At 42.0% G+C, this 17,841-nt stretch overlaps 2 protein-coding genes across 12 annotated transcripts in view; both read right to left on the bottom strand.

Annotated features, from left to right (window-relative positions):
• Positions 1 to 1,983: 1,983 nt before the first annotated feature.
• TMEM35B (transmembrane protein 35B) lies at positions 1,984 to 5,141 on the bottom strand. Its single transcript, XM_037149205.2, has 3 exons — positions 4,974 to 5,141; positions 3,441 to 3,621; positions 1,984 to 2,478 (listed from the first exon to the last, which is right to left on the bottom strand). The coding sequence occupies exons 1-3, from the start codon at positions 5,100 to 5,102 to the stop codon at positions 2,303 to 2,305; spliced, it is 486 nt and encodes a 161-aa protein (XP_037005100.1). The 5' UTR covers positions 5,103 to 5,141; the 3' UTR covers positions 1,984 to 2,302.
• Positions 5,142 to 7,558: 2,417 nt separating this feature from the next.
• Positions 7,559 to 17,841, bottom strand: part of ZMYM6 (zinc finger MYM-type containing 6) — a 40,346-nt gene continuing 30,063 nt past the window's right edge. For 7 of the 11 annotated variants that reach the window (XM_037149349.2, XM_037149345.2, XM_037149351.2 and 4 more), the window contains 2 exons: positions 11,109 to 11,253; positions 7,559 to 9,509 (listed from right to left, as the gene is read on the bottom strand). In XM_037149349.2, coding sequence (XP_037005244.2) covers positions 7,678 to 9,509; positions 11,109 to 11,253 — 1,977 coding nt within the window. In that variant the 3' untranslated portion in view covers positions 7,559 to 7,677. Of the gene's footprint in view, positions 9,510 to 11,108; positions 11,291 to 17,841 lie in introns of those variants that run through there. The other 4 variants (XM_037149352.2, XM_037149354.2, XR_005083092.2 and 1 more) reach the window with 4 other exon arrangements.

Raw genomic sequence — 17,841 nt, 5'->3', positions numbered from 1 at the left:
CGTGGCAGCTGTGAGCTGGGTTTGTGGGGTGCAGCCAGGGCCCCAAGGGGTGGGAGTGTCATTGCAGGGCAAGAGGGCAGGGGGAGGGAGATAGAAAAGTATAAGGAAGCCCTGGCAGCTGAATGTCATTGTGCTCACCTGATGCAGGTTTTGGCTGTAGTTTGGGGGGGGGGCACATTTCCTGGGGCCTGGCTTCTCCTTGGGCTGAGGAGCCACTGCTGGAGCTCAAGGTACTCCTGCTGCTGTCAATCCCAACTGCTCCTCCATACCAGCTGGCCAGCCCACTCCCCTAGCACCGTCCTTCCCACAGCTGCTGGGTGGGCCCTCCAGCCAAGCTTAGGGGGTGAAGAGTCCTGTAGCAAATAACCAGCTTACAGGCCAAGCCTTAGTAAACAAAAGCCCTCAATCTAATGCCAGCTGTGAGAGGTTTTACTCAAAGTCCTGGCTGGAGACAGCCTGGCAGTGGGATCCTAAAAGCGGTAGTAAGAGGCTGGGATGCTAGGGGTTCCAGGCTCTGCTTTCATGGGCTTCAACATTTTCATGCAGAGGAGCAATTCTGGAAAGCAAGGCAGGCTGAATCACATTGGGCAGATCATCCCAGGTGCTGTCAATGTGAAGAGAGCAGGGGGGGCCATGCCTGCCCACTTCTGACTTTGGCAGCTGATGGAGTGGAAAGTGTGCGTTCTGGAGTCAATGGGGCCTTAATTCTAGTCTCAGGTCTGACACAAAGGCATTTAAGCTTCCTGAATCCATTCTCTCATCTGTAGAACAGACCAGTATTTAATAATAGCATTTACTGAACACTTACTATGTGCCAGGCACCACTGTAAGCACTTTAACCCACTAAATCCTCACAGCAACCCTAAGAAGTATTTACTATTATTAAACATATTCTGCACATAAGCTAGTAAATGGCAGAAACCATTTTCTACTCCCCTCCCTCCCTGACCAGAGTGGGTAAATCTTAGCTAGTTCAAATCCATCATGGGAATTCCATTCTCCTTGCTAGTGATTGGTCCAGGAATGGAAATGGGACATAACCCTGACCAGTGGGGTGTGAGGGGAAATCTAGGGGTCTTCTAGGAGAACTTTCCTCTCTCTGTGCATTGTGGGTGTTAGGCGACCCTGAGGGCAGTAGCCAGTAGATTGAAAGCAGCGAAGTTGAAAAAAAATCAGTCCATGATGTCATCACAAGGTGGCCAAATTACCCATCACTGAGCCTAAAGCTATGTTATCTCTGGACCTCTTATGTGAGTGAAAGCTTCCTTATTGTTTTGACACTCTTTATATGTAGTATGTGTGCACTACTACATACACATGTACTAACAGATGTAGATATTTGTGTGTGTGTGAGGTGACAGCTGGTAATGTGATGGTCACATTCCATTGAGAATTGCCACGCACACATCCTCCCGACTCCCCGGGACCTCCGGGCTCATCCCCGGCTTCCGGCACTGCTTTCACAGGCAGCACCCCTCGGAGTTGTCTGCCTCCTGCCTCCATGTAGGGGTCCAAGGAGCACCACCCAGCGTGTCCCACCTTACCACCAGAGGCTGGCAGTTCCAGGTCCTGTAAAATGATGACTCAATACCCATCTTTGTTAGCTTTGCAAATCTAAAAGACCCCAGATAAAAAGAAACAGGAAGGAATGCTTCCTGTGGCTCAGTTCAGAGGGGCACAGGCAGAAGCAAGCACTTATACTCTGCCACACTCAATGCATAAGTAATAAAACCTTAAAAACATGCATGGCTTTCGAATCAGTGCTGTCACTTCTAGGAAAGGAAAATAAGTGCACAAAGGCGATTTACTGTGAGGTTTGCAACAGTAAAATAAAAATGGAACAATCCAAATGTTCCTCAGTGGGGGCTTCAGTCAATACATTACAGTGCCTCCCTGCAACGGAGTACTATACAGCCATCACCATCAACATAGTAAAACACACATGGAATGCCGCTACATATATTTTAGATTTAAAATGCAGATAATAAAATTTTATTTTAAATATGTAAATAAAATAATTTTATTTTCAAAAATCCATGTAAAGGCATAGAAAAAAATAAAAGGTACAGTTATACAAAGTAATTGAAAAGGAGAATGCTAGTAAACACCAAAGAAGACCGGTAGATGTTCAAGAGAGAAAGCAGGGCCAGGTAGACAAGATGTCTGTTCCAACCCTGGCCATAATTTGACCTTGGATGTATTATATCGGTTACAAGATGGTAGATTCTGCATCCTTCTGTGTTCTTGCTGTGAAAGTGACATGGCACAGAGAAACAAACGACACTGTACTCTCACTCTACAGTCACTCTACTCTCGTGACTGTACGTGGAGTCTTCTTCCTAGTGGGTGTGACCACCACCTTCTGAGTTTTGACTATAACCTGGCAGATATCCAGCACCAGCAGGAGCACCAGGCAGACGACAGTCGGGATGCAGGTGATCAGTGATTCTTTCAGAAACATCAAAGTGAAGATAGCCCCTACAATGGAAAGTCAGGTCTTAGAGGTTCCCTGGGGGCACCCAGGGGATGGATGGCAAGAGCTCAGGGCTCTCCAGCCTAGGCTGACCCACTCCAGCTCAAGTCCTCCCATTAAGCACCCCCTACACGCCCCCAAACTGGCTGTCCTTATCTCCCTGGCCTCCCAGAGATCAGAAGCTTCTTGAACTAATGTAACCCTTCTCAGAGGGCAAGAAGAAACCAGGCACAATACAACCAAATAGGGCAGGGAGGTGGCGAGACAGGCATTCTGGAACAAATTCTCCCTGCTCCAACAACTTTCTTAAATCTACTGGAGGGAAGGAGGACCAGGGGTTGATGGTGGAAGTGAAAGAAAGATCTGAAAACTAGGGAAGCTCCAGAGATGGAAAGCAAGGCAGGGGAGGGGTGGTAGTAGAGGCAGCAATGGTGACATGAGGCCAGGGGTACAGAAGAGCCCAAACATGTCTGGCCCTTGAAGCAGCAGCTGTCTTTGTACATCAGCAATACCTGGGGGCAGAGCCACTACGAAGGGGGCCCTCCAGGACTTCCCACCTCAGGGAAATTCTCTGCTTTTCTCTTCAGGGGGCTCAGCTTCCTTGTTCAAAACTGCCAGACATGCAAGTCAAGCAGCAGCTGCTATTCTGTCCTCTCATCTCAGGGGTGGGATGCGGGGAGAGTGGTAGGAGCTTTTAGGTTACAATACATCCTTATAATGGAATACCATGCAGCCAACAGAATTGATGAGGTAGAAGGTATATTTGCCATGAAATGGTGTTACAGTATATGAGGAAGCACCCGTCCTGGTCTGAAAACCATGGAAACGGCAGCACAGCAGGGCATGCTCCTGATTCCAGAGGAACAGGGAGGAAGGAACCAGCAAATGGGAACAGAAGAACAGCCAGGTCTTCCCATCATCCTCCCCGAGAAGTTCCCCTTCCCCCTGCCCAGATGGACCCCCTTACCCATCATGAGCACGATCAAAAGAAAGTTACTGATCTCTTGCAGCTTCGGTGGGCCCAGAGCCAGCAGCAACCCGGCCAGCAGTTCCAGCCAGCCCACAGCCACTTGGTAGCTCATGGGATCTGGCTGATAGCCGAACACCTTCAACGGGAACACCTCAGCAAACTGCACGAACAGGGCTTTCTAGGGGTGGCAGGGAACACCTGTCAGCCACTCACCAAGGATCTACTCACTGCCCAGGTGCTCCACAGGGGCGTTTGGTGCTGACATCAACTTCCCCAACAAAGAGCTAGTACTCTTGGCCGAGGTCAGCCTGGAAAGGAGAGAGCCTCCCTATGGGGCTGAGCTTTGGAATCAGTTAACAGGCTTCACACTCCAAGGTGAAGGGCTGGATGGTGATGAAGAGATGGGCTGTTTTTTTCATTGGACTCTAATGAGTCCTACATTCCAGGAAGAGGAAGCAAGGCTTGGGCCTTCGCATCTAGAGCCTAGGCCTTGGGAATCCACAGCTTTCCTTTCTGCCTGGCCTGGTTTCTCTTCAGGTACTGTGCAGGGAATATTTGGGGTTGGGAGAAGGATGAAAGGGCGTGTTGCTGCTCATTAAACAGATTTCACTTTCTACAACATACACTGATGCCCGGATTCTACTGTAGTAGACACAAGGGGAGTTAAGGGGGCTCACTCAGAGCGATTCATCATGCTGAGTCAAGCTCCATCCTGGGACACAACTTCGACCCTTCCCTCTGGTTGGGGCTACCTCTGCCTGCTCCCCCACCTCAGCGCTATCTCCCCTACTGAGCCATGTCAGGAAGCTCTAAGCTTTCTGCCTCTGGGGATGAACTTGCCCAAACCCATCGCCTTATGCCAGGACATAAGGGAGAATCCAGGCAGAGAGGGAGCTGGCAGGGGTCTCCAAGTCTGCCTTGTTTGAGAAGCTTGTTTAGCTGGCATAAGAACATGCCCATTAAACATTTCCCGAGAGTCCAGAACTAGACAGATTTCTTAAGGGCAACTTCTAGGCCTCCCCCTCACGCTCCATCCTCCAGAAAAGGGCTCTCAGGATTATAAATGAGGAGTCTCTAATTTGGGTGCTACTTCCTGCCCAGCTGTGTAACCTGCCCTGGCAAGCGGGGATTAATAAAGCACTGCCTCAAGAGGAAGCAAAGGAAGGAGGGGAAAGGGGCAGGGAAGGAACTGTGTCCCTTTTCCCATCCCATGTTTCTCCCCCAGGGTCTCGGAGCATTCCTCCCACGGCTCTGGCTTTGCCCAGGCCACCAGTGCTCAGTTGGAAGGACGCCCACCCAGCCCCTTCTGTCTATGGAAGATCCACAGAACTCAGAGAAACAAGACAGGCAGGCGTCAACGTCGACGTCAAGGTCCGGTGCTCTTCCCCCACCTCTAGCTCCATCTCACCCCAAGGCAGGAGGGTCACCCGGGCACAAGTGCAGGCAGACGGGGGCGGGGCGCCGGGTGCCCGGGTAACGGCGGGTAACCGCTAGGGACCATCCGCCCGCTACCCACGCCACGCCGCTCACCATCTGCTGCGACGCGGGAGCTGAGATCTGCTCCGAGAGCTTGGCCGCCCCCGTGAGCGCGAAGAAGCCGCCCAGCAGGACACGCAGAGCGGCGAGCAGGACGCGCAGAGTAGCGAGCAGAAGCGCCATGGCCCTGTAGGCTCTCCAGGAGGACGGGCTCACTCACCCGGGTCAGGCTCGGCGAAAACCCGCCCCTACCCCCGATTCACTTCCTCCCGCCTCCAGGCGCCCGGAGGACGCTAGCTAGGGCCTGCCTCTCCTTGTCCATCGCGGATGTTACCACCCTCTTTTGTCCCAGCACCCATTTGGGAGAGGAGGGGGCAGGGAGGACAGACAGGAGGGGCATCTGCCGCGGATGGGAACACTGGGACCCACTTGGCACTTAAATAGGTCCCAGTAAATTCAGGGAAAATCTCCCAGTCAATAGACAGGGCGGAGTCAAACATGGGTATGTGGACGTGGCTTGCAGAAACTCTCCCTTAGGATTAAAGGACCAGGGCTTCGTCCCTGCCTGTACCGCCCTAGCTTTGAGATCTGAGCTGTCACTAACCTCAGTGGGACTCGGTTATCTGCTTCTGTAAATCAGGTAAATGCTGCATCAGTCCTCCTCAGTCTGTAATAGGCCTAGCACAATGTCTGGCACACGTATGAGCTCAGCAAGTTATTTGCAAATTAGATTAATTTATGAAAGTATTAGTAATAAATCAGTAGTCATAAATTGCCTTTTACTTTGCCTGAAGCCTATTTTCCCTCTAATTTCACATCTGAAATTAAAATATAAAAGGTGTTTGAAAATTCAGATACTTGTGATTGAGTAGTAGGCAGTTAGGCATGAGCAGAGTGGATAGGCCAGGTACCAGTCACCATGGACAATAGTCCGGGGCTGGGGCTACGGGTGCCTAGCAACAGGTGAAAGTGGGAACACAAGAATTGTAGGGTGGAACTTTGCCCCAAGGGTAACAGTTCCTCCCCTTGCATATCGAAGGTCATGTGATTTAGCACCCCCCACCCCAACCCTGCCATGACCTTTTATATGGCTTGTCCTGAAGTTTGGATCCCCCCCTAACTTTTCCTCCCCTGGCATATAGCCAATCATGCAGTAGACTCCTTTAGAGGAGGAACAGGGAAAGAGCCTCATGAGACTCCCTTGTACTACTAGGCCCTTAAGTAAGCCCTCAAGACAATGAGGTTCTGACCCACATCGGATAAGGTTAGCAACAGTTGCAGGTCTGTGGGCCACAGAGGCAGTTTTGATCAAACTACAGATAACATCTAGGCCTCAGTTGTGGTTCAGCACCAGGCCCAGAAAAGCAGCAAGGCCAGGTAGGGCAACACCATGGTTGACAGCGACTAATGATCCCCTGCCTTGTGGAGACACACTTGGAAAGCTCATGAATACATTGTTAAGATCCTCCCCGACACCTGCAGATAAAAGCCCTTAAGACAAAGAACCCAGCAAGTGTGCTCTCTTCTCCCTTCCCTCCCTCCTCTCTCTCTCTCTCTCTAGAATGACCCCACCTCTTCCCCAGGCACATTTTCTTTGCCTTTCTTTGTCCTAAGCTCCAAGGGCCCTTCTTTTGCCTCTATATCTTGCTTCCTGAGTCCACACTGCCTAGCTGGCTCACTTCTTCTACCCCTGTGACTTAAAATAAACCTTGGCATGCCTTTGAGTTCCCTGGCTCTGAATTCTCTTCTTAGACAAACTGAAGGACCAAGGTCTAACATCTGGTGCTGTTCCCCATTAACACTTATGGCTGTGGAAAGAGAGGCTTTCACAGAGAAAACCCTACTGGCCACTCCTGATCTTACCTGAAAATGTCTACACCTGGATGGACAAACTGGGTCAGACTGGGTCAACTATCTGGGTTTTTTTTTACTCCTTCTCCCTCCCATAGCTAACAATGTTTATTTGTTTACATTTTTTAATGATAAAAATTTTAAAGGCAGCTTTCAGGACACAGGAAAATTATATTAATTCATATTTCAATGTTCACAAATAAACAGTTTTATTGAAACATGGCCACACTCATTTGTCTGTGTATTGTCTACAGTTGTTTTTGTGCTGCAACTGCAGAACTGGGTACTGTAGTTACCACCTATGGCCTGCAAAGCCTAAAATATTCACTAGAAACCACAGAACTGAGTACTGTTGTTGCCACCCATGGCCTGCAAAACCTAAAATATTTGCTATCTGGCCCTTTCTAAAAAAGGTTGCAAAATGCTGGTCTAGTGAGCCAGAGATGCCCCCTACAGGAGTCTCAAACTCTCAGGCTGTTTGCATTTCCTGTTAGCCAAGCTGCTTAAATCTTTTTTTTTCTACCTACCCTCAACCTGTGTTAGTAGGAGGCAGGCTGGCTGCAGACTAACATGTCCCACGTGCTTCTAAAGGCCAAGTAGTTTCAACATCCAGGTGTGCTATTTATTACATTATAAATTAGGCCTTTCATTAACTATATCTTGGTCACTAATCCAAATTATTCAATCACTCAATGAAACAGTTAAATTCTCTATGGTGGACTCTTAAAATTGTACACAATTATGTATAAATGCGCAATGATTAAACTCCTCAACAAAAAGAGAAAAAGTATTATTAAAGTATTTAATCACTGAAAACACATATCCACATTAAGAAATTATATTTTAGGATACTTATCTCATACAAAATTTAACACAATTATAGAATCTGATAAGCAATATACATTTACTATTCTTTCTCCTTTACTAATTTTTCTATCCTTGGAATTAAAGATGTGACTGCAAGTCTTAGAGCAGGGCCAGAAACCAACAGATTTCTTTGTTTTGACTCAGTCAAAGCTGAAAATGTAGCATCACATAAATAAACAGTTGAAAAAGGCAATAAAAATGTCATTGCTCTTTCATGGAGTTCTGGGTAACTTGTCTTTGCTTTTATCCAAAACTGAGTTACAGACATTGATTTAAATACTGACTGTAATCCTAAATCTGAAGATAACTTTGCTAGTTTTTCTTCTTCGAAATCCTTGAGATTACTATTCTGATGATTCATAAAAGGATTAATTATCCACAAATTTCCTGAACGAAAGTCTTCTTCTGGTGGATAACAGTCATTGAACATTTGAGAAAGTCCTTCCAGGTGCTCAAAAACAATGCTTGCAATGCTTCTCATATTTAAGCTTGATGAGTTTGAGAATTCGGAAAATGAAGGGAACATATCATAATCATTCTCTTGTGTGCGCTTCAACCACATTTTTAACTTTTCCTTAAATACATCCATTTTACTATACAAATTGAAGAGTGTGGTCATAGTTCCTCGGAGACTTAAATTTAGTTCATTTATAAGTGAAAAAATATCTGATAAATAGGCCAGCCTGGCAACCCATTCCTCATCAAGAAAGTAATTGGCCAAATCTGAATGCTTTTGATTTAAAAAAATTTCAATTTCATGTCGTAATTCAAATAATCTTGTTAAAATTCTCCCTCTTGATATCCATCGTACTTCAGCAGGAAGTGGTAAATTTACATGCTCAGACTCCATTTCCTCACACAAAATTGTTAACATACGTGAATTCAACGCATTGGTCTTTATAAAACTTAAAATCTGTGCTGACTGCAGAAGAATTTCATGTAAGCATGGAGACAACTTTTCTGCTGCTAAATGTTCACGGTGAATAAAACAATGTGTAAATACCACAGTATTCATAGCAACTTCTTGAATTTTTGCCCTTAAACCAGAATATCTGCCAGTCATGCTTACAGCCCCATCTGTACAGAGGCCAACACAGTGTTTCCAACTCAGAGATTTACTATCAATATATTTATTTATTAGTTCAAATATTTCAACACCAGTTATTTGAGAAGGCATTTCAATACAACATAATAATTCTTCTTTTATATCACTACAATCATTATCAATGAAACGAACATAGCACAGAAGGAGGGTAATATTTGAGATTTCTGAAAACTCATCTATCTGAAGGGCAAACCACTTTGACTCTCTGACTTTCTGAATCAGCTGATCTTCAATGTCTGCAGACAGTTCATCAATCCTGTGTCCGATCGTGTTATTAGAAAGAGGAATGGTTTTCATTCTATCTCCAGCACTTGAACTCACAACTTCTGAACACATTTCTACTAAATATGGTTTAATTAACTCTTCAGCAGTGGAGAATGGCTTCTTGCTGGCAGCAATTTGGAAAGCAATTAAGTAAGAAGCTTTCACAAGTGACTTTTCAACTAGTAAACACTTTTTAAAAGAACTATTTTGACAACCCATTTCAAGAGATTTTTGTTCAAAAAAATCTACTGGTTTGTTTTCTAATTCCGAATGTTTTGTCTTTAAATGATGAGAAAGATTTGCGGGCTTCATGCTTTCAGCAGATAAGATTTCTCCACAAATAACACATTGTGACCTTGGTGGACTTGCTTTTGACCCTGGACAGATAAGGAAACCAACCTTTATGTATTCTGCTTCGCAAGTCTGTAAAAAACCTATTTTTCTTTTCTTTGCAGGTGGAGAATCAAGTTCCACATCACTTTTCCCATTAGGCACAGGTACATCTGAATGAAATAATTTTAATCTCCATTATTTTCTAGGATAAACTATGTTATTTATGTTTTTCCCCACACATTTAAAATATATGCTTTTTCACTATTTATCAAAGTAATACACAAAAGTTTAAACACAAACATAATACTTTCATGATGCCAATGAAAACAATTTCTCCTTTGGCCTAAGCCTGGTCATTGACTGAAGTAAAACTAGGATGTGGTACATGATCTAGCAACGCAATACACTCAACAGATTGCTGGAATTAGGGCTGATTGCCCTGGCAGGGTGGCTCAGTTGCTTGGAGTGTCGTCCCAAACACCAAAAGGTTACAGGTTTGATTCCCCACCAGGACACATACCTAGGTTGTGGGTTTGATCCCCAGGGGTTAGGGGGTGCATACGGGTCCCAATCAATGTTTCTCTCTTTTTCTTTCCCTTCCTCTCTCTCTAAAATCAATAAACACATCCTCAGGTGAGGATTAAAAGAATAAACTGATTCACTTTTTAAGTTTAGGAAAAAAGAAAACAAGTGTTGCAAAAAGTTAACATTTGGTGAATCTAAATGAAGGGTGTATTGGTGTTCACTGTGCTGTATTTTCAATATTTCTGAATTTTGAAATTTTTTCGAATTAAAGCTGGAGCAAAAATGATTACATATTAGTTTTAATGCCCAGTGTTAGTGAGGGTGCAGAGAAATAGATGCTCTCAAAACACTGATAGTTAGAGGATAAATTGATGTAACTTTTCAGGAGAGCAATTTTGCAACACATACCAAAAATTTGGCCTGGTCTGGTATGGCCCAGTGGATTGAATGTCAGCCAATTACTGGTTTGATTCCTGGTCAGGGCACATGCCTGGGTTGTGGGCATGTAGGAGGCAACCGATCAATCATTGTTTCTCTCCCTCTTTCTCCCTCCCTTCCCCTTTCTCTAAAAATAAACTCTTTAAATTTAAAAAAATGCTTTGAAGAAATGAAAGAATGTCACCCTTCATAAAACCTCATGATTTCTTTTTGAAAGACTAAATTTTCAAATACAGTATATTAAGTGAAGTAAAACTATCATTAAAAACAAAAATCAAAAAGTGCTTTGGGCAGAGCTACGAAAGGAACTGAAAATATAAAGGTAGTGGGATTAAAAGCTGTAACATGGATTGGTCAACAGTTTACAGCCTTTTCAAGTATGAATTCAAATAACTTTCCCAATCACCAATTCCTCAGATATACAGTCCACCTTTAGTAACTGACAACACAGTGTCCAAAAAAAAAAAAAAAAACTAGAAAGAAAGAACTAAGGGTAAATCACTAATGCTTTTTTAAAAATTTGTGTCTCGGTCATTATAATAGTTTATCTATATATTTGAAAAACAGCAGCACACACATGTAGGTGATGTCTGTCCACTCTACATGTAATGCTTTGTGTGAACATGGATTCAATTAAGTTATGTATAAATGAAAATTATTATAATAGGAATAAATTAGACGTTCAAAGTATGTGATCTAAGAATTAATGAATGTCTTCACACTTAAGGAATTGTTAACAACTTTCTTTACCTTTCCTTAAAAAAAACACAGAAAAGAAACTCTTCCCTTAAGCACAAAGCACATACCTGTCTGACATTCCTTGTGTTGGGTATGCGGTTTGCAAGAGATGGCTTTGGTCTGTGTGACAGGCTTGCACAGTAATGCTTTGTTCTTTAAAAGCCTGGAGGGCTGGGAAGGAAGAAGTTTCATGGCATTTGTCTGTGTACTTCCCTAGCAAAAAAAACAAATTCAGAAAACAAAGAGAGATCTTTTTTTTTAGTATCTTATCATTGACAATAATTGAAAGGTGGCATATATCAAGAGAAATAATTCCTCTGAAAGTGTGAATCCAGTAACAAAAAGTGACTATGAAAAATACACATTAATTCCTAATTCTTCTAATCAGTATTAGTTCCATTTACTGACTTTTAAAATTACTCTGCCTATATTAAGTAAAATCAAAACAATGAAAATAATCTTTGCTGATTAAGAAAACTGACTACTCAGAAAAATTAGATCTAACCTCAGACCATATGCAAAAATATATTCCACATTAGTAATGCCCTCAACATGAAAAATACTAACTTTAAATCATTGGAGAACTTTCAAATGACCAGAACAAGAAGGAACTATTATTAAATAAAACACAAGAGTTAAAAACAAAGCAGAAAAAGATGAGACATATTTGACCACGTTAAATTATTTTTGTGAATAGAGGTCTTTATAATACAAAGTTGAAGGATAAGCAACAGAGTGGGAGAATGTATTAAAAACATGTTTTTTTCATTTAGTTAATATTTTCTGAATGTTTACTATAAACCAGGCACTGTTCTAAGCCCTGGGGATACAGCAGAACACAAGACAAAGACCTGCTCTCATGAGCCTTACATTCTAGAGGTAGGCACAGAATATAAACAAGTAAAACACATATGTAATGTATAATTTTAGGTAGTGGTAGCGGTAAGTGCCCAGGAAGAAATAAAGTAGAATAAGGGAATGGAGAGTGAGGGTGTGGAGGAAAGGTAATTTTGGAGTAACTATCTGAGCAGAGACCTTCTGAATATTCCAAAGAGCAAGCCATGCAAAAACCTGAGATCAGAGGATTCAGGCAGAAGGACTATAGGTGCAAAAGCCCTGAAATGGGGAAGAGTTTGACTGGCTTTAGGAATATCAGCAAGAACAAGGCTGAAATAAGTTAAGCAGGGGCTAGAATGATACATTTGGAGAGGTAGGTAGAAGCCACATTGTATAGGATTTGGAGGGTTGGAGTTTAAAAAAATATTAGGACTGTATTTTAAGTGTAATGAAAAGCCATTGGAGGTTATGTTTAAACAGATAATAGATGCAATAGTTTTGAATTATGTAATAATTCAAAGGCATGAAAGTGTATATAAAGAAGTATTCTATGCCTGTCTGCCATCAATCCAGACTCTATCTTGAACACAACCCAGTTTCTTATACATTCTTCCAGAGATGATTTCTGTCAGTGATCTTCAGTAAGTGTGCTGCAAGAATTTTTAAAACGTGCAATACCTGATTATTCAGCCAGGTGCACTGACTTCTTTTCCCTTAGATTGTCAAATAAAAATTTAAAAATGACACTAGCCAACCAGTGAGAATGAATCAAAATTATTTTTTTTTGGTCAGAGGTGGAAAAAGTATATATTTTTTGGTGTGCTGCAAAATTTCAGTGATCAGTTTATATGTGCCATGAGGGAGAAAAGGTTGAAAATCGCTGATCTATGAAATAAGTTGCTTCTGGCTGCAAATGATATATTATTAGCAAGGTGCTGCACCTTGTGTTGTCACTTAATAAGCTATCTTGGAGGTATACCACAAAATTTTGTATAAAACTGCCCCCTAAAGGCTTTATACACTAAATGTACCTCAAGTAATCTTAAGTGTCTTTGCAGCTGAACATTTAAATGGTACAGATCTTTTGCTCTTATAAACAATGCTGCAATAAATATCCTTAAACACAAATTAAATCTGCATGTGCTATTATATCTATATAACAAGGTCTTATAAGTACTGTTTAATGGATCAGACATATATTAAAATCAGTACATTACACATGTTAATTATGATGGTACTGCCAAATTGCTCTCCATAAAAGTCCTCAAATTAAATGACCTGCAGCAATGTATGTGAGCCTGTTTCCCAACACTCTAGTCAACAGTGTTATCAGACTTTTTGCTATTTCTCAAGTGAAAAATCATCTAATAGTGGTGTCATTATGCCCTGGCCAAGTGGGTCAGTTGGTTGGAATGTTGTCCCATACACCAGAAGGTTGGATTCCAGGTCAGGGCATGTGCGTGGGTTGTGGGTGTGGTCCCTGGTCAGAGTGTGTGCAAGAGGCAACTGATCAGTGTTTCTCACATCAATGTTTCTCTCTCCCTTCCTCTCTAAAATCAATAAACATATCATCAGGTGAGGATTTTCAAAAAAATTTTAATAGTAGTGTCAGGTATTTTTCATGGTTAAGCATTATTTGTATCTACTCTTTCATGAACTGTCTATTCATATCTTTTGCCGTTTTCCTCTTTGCATATTTTTAATGGGTAATGTAACTTGTGACATAAAACTAAAAAATTCAAATTGTAACAAATCTCCCTCTTAAAACTCTCCATCAGTTGAGTTTATTTTCTCCACACAGACACCACTATGATCTATTTATCGCCTGCCTTCCAGAGGTATTTTATATGTATGTACAGGCATGTGTTTTGTTTTTAAAATAGAAATGGCAGTATGCTATGCAGTTTTGTCTTTTTGTCACTTACATATGAGACTGCTCTGTGTCTGTACACACATAGCTGCCTCATCCTTTTTAAGCACACAGTATCCCACTGTACGGGTATAATGTTAATTTAACTACAACCCCAACACATCCACAGCGTAAGCTTGCGCAGGGGACTCCACTTGCCGGGCCATGTGACTAAGTATGTGTTGGAGAGGGGTACATTTTAGGCTCTGCCCATGTGGGGCTATTTGTTTTCTAATCAGTATTGTACAATAACTCAGGATGAACTCACAGTGGCCCTGATCGCTGATAAAATAATTAGGTTATTTTCAAGTTTCAGCTACGAACAATGCTGCCATTATTATCTGTGCACATAATCCATTTCATAAATGTATGAAATATATATTAAAAATAAATTCCTAAAAATTGAGTTCCTGAGTAAAATAGTAGTTACATTTTAAATTGTAACAGGTTTTAACTAAATTGTCCTCTGTAGCAGTTTTACCAACTGCTATTAACAGTATGTAAAAATGCCTTAACGGTGTTATCGATATTTTTCTTTGCCAATCTGAGACAACTGTAGTTCTGGCATTTCTGTAATTTTGAAGATGATTATCTCTGTGAATACCTAAAAACTATTATTTCGTAGTCTGTAATCAGACTTATTCTCCCCATGGAAAATTAGTCTTTAATGATTCATAAAAACCAGCCTTTAATGACATGAATTGCAACCTTTTCATTTGTTTTGAAATATAGTTAAACTTCCCTAAACACATGTTTTATGGCTTCTGGGTTTTGTAGACTAGATTTTCCCCACTTCTGTATTAAAATGCTTTCCTGTATTTTCCTAGTACTTTTAGTAGTGTTTTACACTTAAGTTTTTTCTCCATCTGGTGTTCATTTAGGTTTAACTTGTGAAGTAGAACTAAATCTGTTTTTTTCTTAAGTTTACTCAGTTGTCACAACACTATTGAGTAATCTAGATTTCCTCTACTGACCTAAAAATGCCACTTTTATTATTTCTAAATTCCCACATATATTTAGATTTCTGAATTTCCTTTCTACTGAGTTTGCCCACCTATTCACAGCTTTAGTATCAGTTTTTTTTAACTGTGCAACTTTATAAAACATTGTTTTCCTATCATTTTGGGAACTACCTATTCCTCTTTTTTATTCTTCTTTTTCAGAGTTTCACTGAAGGTGTCTAAGCAGTGGAGTCACACAATCCAATTGGTTTGAAGATCATTCTGGCAACAGAATGAAGAAAAAAACTGCAAAGGGCAAAAATGGTAATGAGAAGACAGGTAGGTCATCACAATAATCCAGAAGAAAAATGCTGGTGGCTCAAACTAAAGAGGTAGTAAAGAAGGAACACTGGAGACGAAGTCTGGGAGGAATAAAAGGGTTCTGGTATAGATGTATCGCTTGAGAGAGCTATTAATCATAGGCAGTTGGACACATGAATCTGGAACTCAGAGGTCAGGGCAAAAGAAATAAAACTGGGGATCAGCTACCACATATATGGTGTTTAAAACTACTAGAATGTATATGAGTCCTGTAGGAAGCATGCAAATTGAGAAAAAGGACAAGTATGATGACCTGGAAGTTGAAGAATGTATTTCAAGAAGGAAGGAAAGATCAACAGTATCAAGTGTTACTGAAAAGATGAGGAGAATGAAAACTGAAAATTGACCACTGAATGTGGTAAGAATGGAAACTGACAGTGACCTTGATGAGCAGTTTCAGTGAAGTGATGCAGACAGAAGCCTGACTAGAGGGAGCTAAGGAAAGATAATGTAAGAAAATGGAGGCTGAAGTAGAGGCCACCTTCAGAGTTGTTTTTCGAAAATGAGAGCAGAGAAATGGGACATTAGCTAGAGGGCTATGTTGTTAAAAAAAGGATTTTTTTTCAAGAAGCATTACTGCATGTTTTTTTGTTGATTAAAATGATGAGTAGGAAGGGGGGGTAGGTCCAGCATATATAAAGAAATCCTATAAATCATTCAGAAAGACAATTCAACACAAAAATAGGGAAAATTAAAAATAGAAAAGTTAAATATTAAAATGTTCAAAACTGAAATAAAGGCAAACTCACTAGTAAACAGTGACATGTAAAATAAAACAATAAGATATAACTAAACAAATTGGTAGAAAATGTTTAAATTTGACACATTAAATGATAGTGAGGCTGTGGGAAAGAAGTACAGCCATAAACTGCTGATGGTAATAAAAATTAGAATGGCCTCTCTGCAGGGCAATTTAAACACTAAAAATGCAAATATGATTTGACCCCAAAATTCCTCCCTTCCATACCTACACTAGACAAACACCAATATACCTGCCCAAGGAGACAGCTACAAGGATATTCACTGTAGTACAGATTTTTAATAGTGAAAAACTGGAATCAATGTAACATTTGTTCATTAGGCAATGAACAAATAAAATGTGGTACCTACATACAATATAATACTATAGAGCAGTCAATAGGAACGTACCAAATCTATCAGGTACACCTGGATATTTTTAAAAACAGTATTAAATATTTTCCATGGACTTGTATATATGAATGCAAAAGATTAAAAATGGTCTGAAAAGACACACCAAACTCCTAATAGCAAGTACATCTAAGAATATGAAAAGTGATTGATTTTTTTAAGAAGAACATAGAAAAGTAGGAGGAAAAAAAACACTGAGCAAATAAACCAAATCTGTCAATGGTTGATTCTGGATGGTGAAAACACAGAAGGGCAGGAGTTGGCAAAGCATATGACTCTGCGCCAAGTCCAGCCCACCACCTGTTTTTGTTAATAAAGTTTTACTGGAACACAGCCGCTTACTGCACTGCAACGGCAGAGGTAAAGGGTTGCAACAGAGACTGTCTGGCCTGAAAAGCTCAAGATATTTACTATCTAGACCTTTATATAAAAAATTGCTGACCTTTGCAGATTTTCTTCTTTGTACATTCCTGTATCTTACCATTCCCCCCAATTTAAGACCATTTAAATAACTTGAGAGGACTTCCGCCAAGATGGAGGCATAGGTGGATGTGCCGTGCCTTCTCACACAACCAAGGTTAGAGACAACTAAATATTAGCAACAGAAAACACAGCCAGAACACGGAAAATTGAACTTTTCGGAAGTCCGTTAACAACAAATTCTTCAGCCTGACCGGTAAGGGGCGAAACCAGCGGCTGGTGAAGCGGGATTACACAGGAGGTCTCGGTCAGCCGGACTCAGGCGCGGAATCCAGGCCCAGGGTTGGACCTAGTGAGCGACCGAGCGAGCCACCAGTCGAGCTACCGCGGGGGAGACAGCGGGGGAGCGGTGCTGTGTGTTAACTGTGGTCGCGCATTTGTGCGTGGGGGGGACAGGCGAGGGAGTGGGCAGTTGGACCGGCCCGGCGGGTCCCCGCGGCGACAGCAGTGGAGGGCACCGCCATTTCCCTGCTCTGACCCCACCTCCACATACAGCGTCATAACCCAGCGACTCTGAGTGGCCCCGCCCAGGTGAACCACCTAAGACGCTAATCCTCACCCAGCTGTGAGAAACAGCAGAGGGGGTCGCCATTTCCCGCTCTGACCAGGCCCCCACATACAGCGTCACAACCCAGGGACCTGGGAGTCCAAGGCACCGCTTCTCACACTTAAAGGGCCAGAACAGACCAAAAATGTCGCAAGATCTCAAAGCCCCAGAACCTATAGATCTAAGCAAAGGAAATAGACTTCCAGGAAATCCAGGAAGCTCAGAGAGTCCCAAAGAACTTGGACCCAAGAAGGAACACACCAAGGCACATCATAATTACATTAGCCAAAATTAAAATGAAGGAGAGAATCCTAGAAGCAGCAAGAGCTAAGGGGACAGTCACCTACAAAGGAGTACCCATCAGACTGTCAGCGGATTTCTCAAAAGAGACCTTACAGGCAAGAAGGGGCTGGAAAGAGGTATTCCAAGTCATGAAATCCAAAGACCTACAACCAAGATTGCTCTATCCAGCAAAACTTTCATTTAGAATGGAAGGACAGATAAGGTGCTTCTCAGATAAGATCAAATTCAAGGAGTTCATCATCACCAAGCCCTTA

The sequence above is a fragment of the Artibeus jamaicensis genome, unplaced genomic scaffold (assembly GCF_021234435.1).
Source record: "Artibeus jamaicensis isolate MK-2021 breed Jamaican fruit bat unplaced genomic scaffold, CSHL_Jam_final scaffold_847, whole genome shotgun sequence".
Classification (NCBI taxonomy): Eukaryota; Metazoa; Chordata; class Mammalia; order Chiroptera; family Phyllostomidae; genus Artibeus; species Artibeus jamaicensis.
Note: the sequence above shows the minus strand (reverse complement) of the source record. Positions and strands in the feature narration are given on the sequence as shown.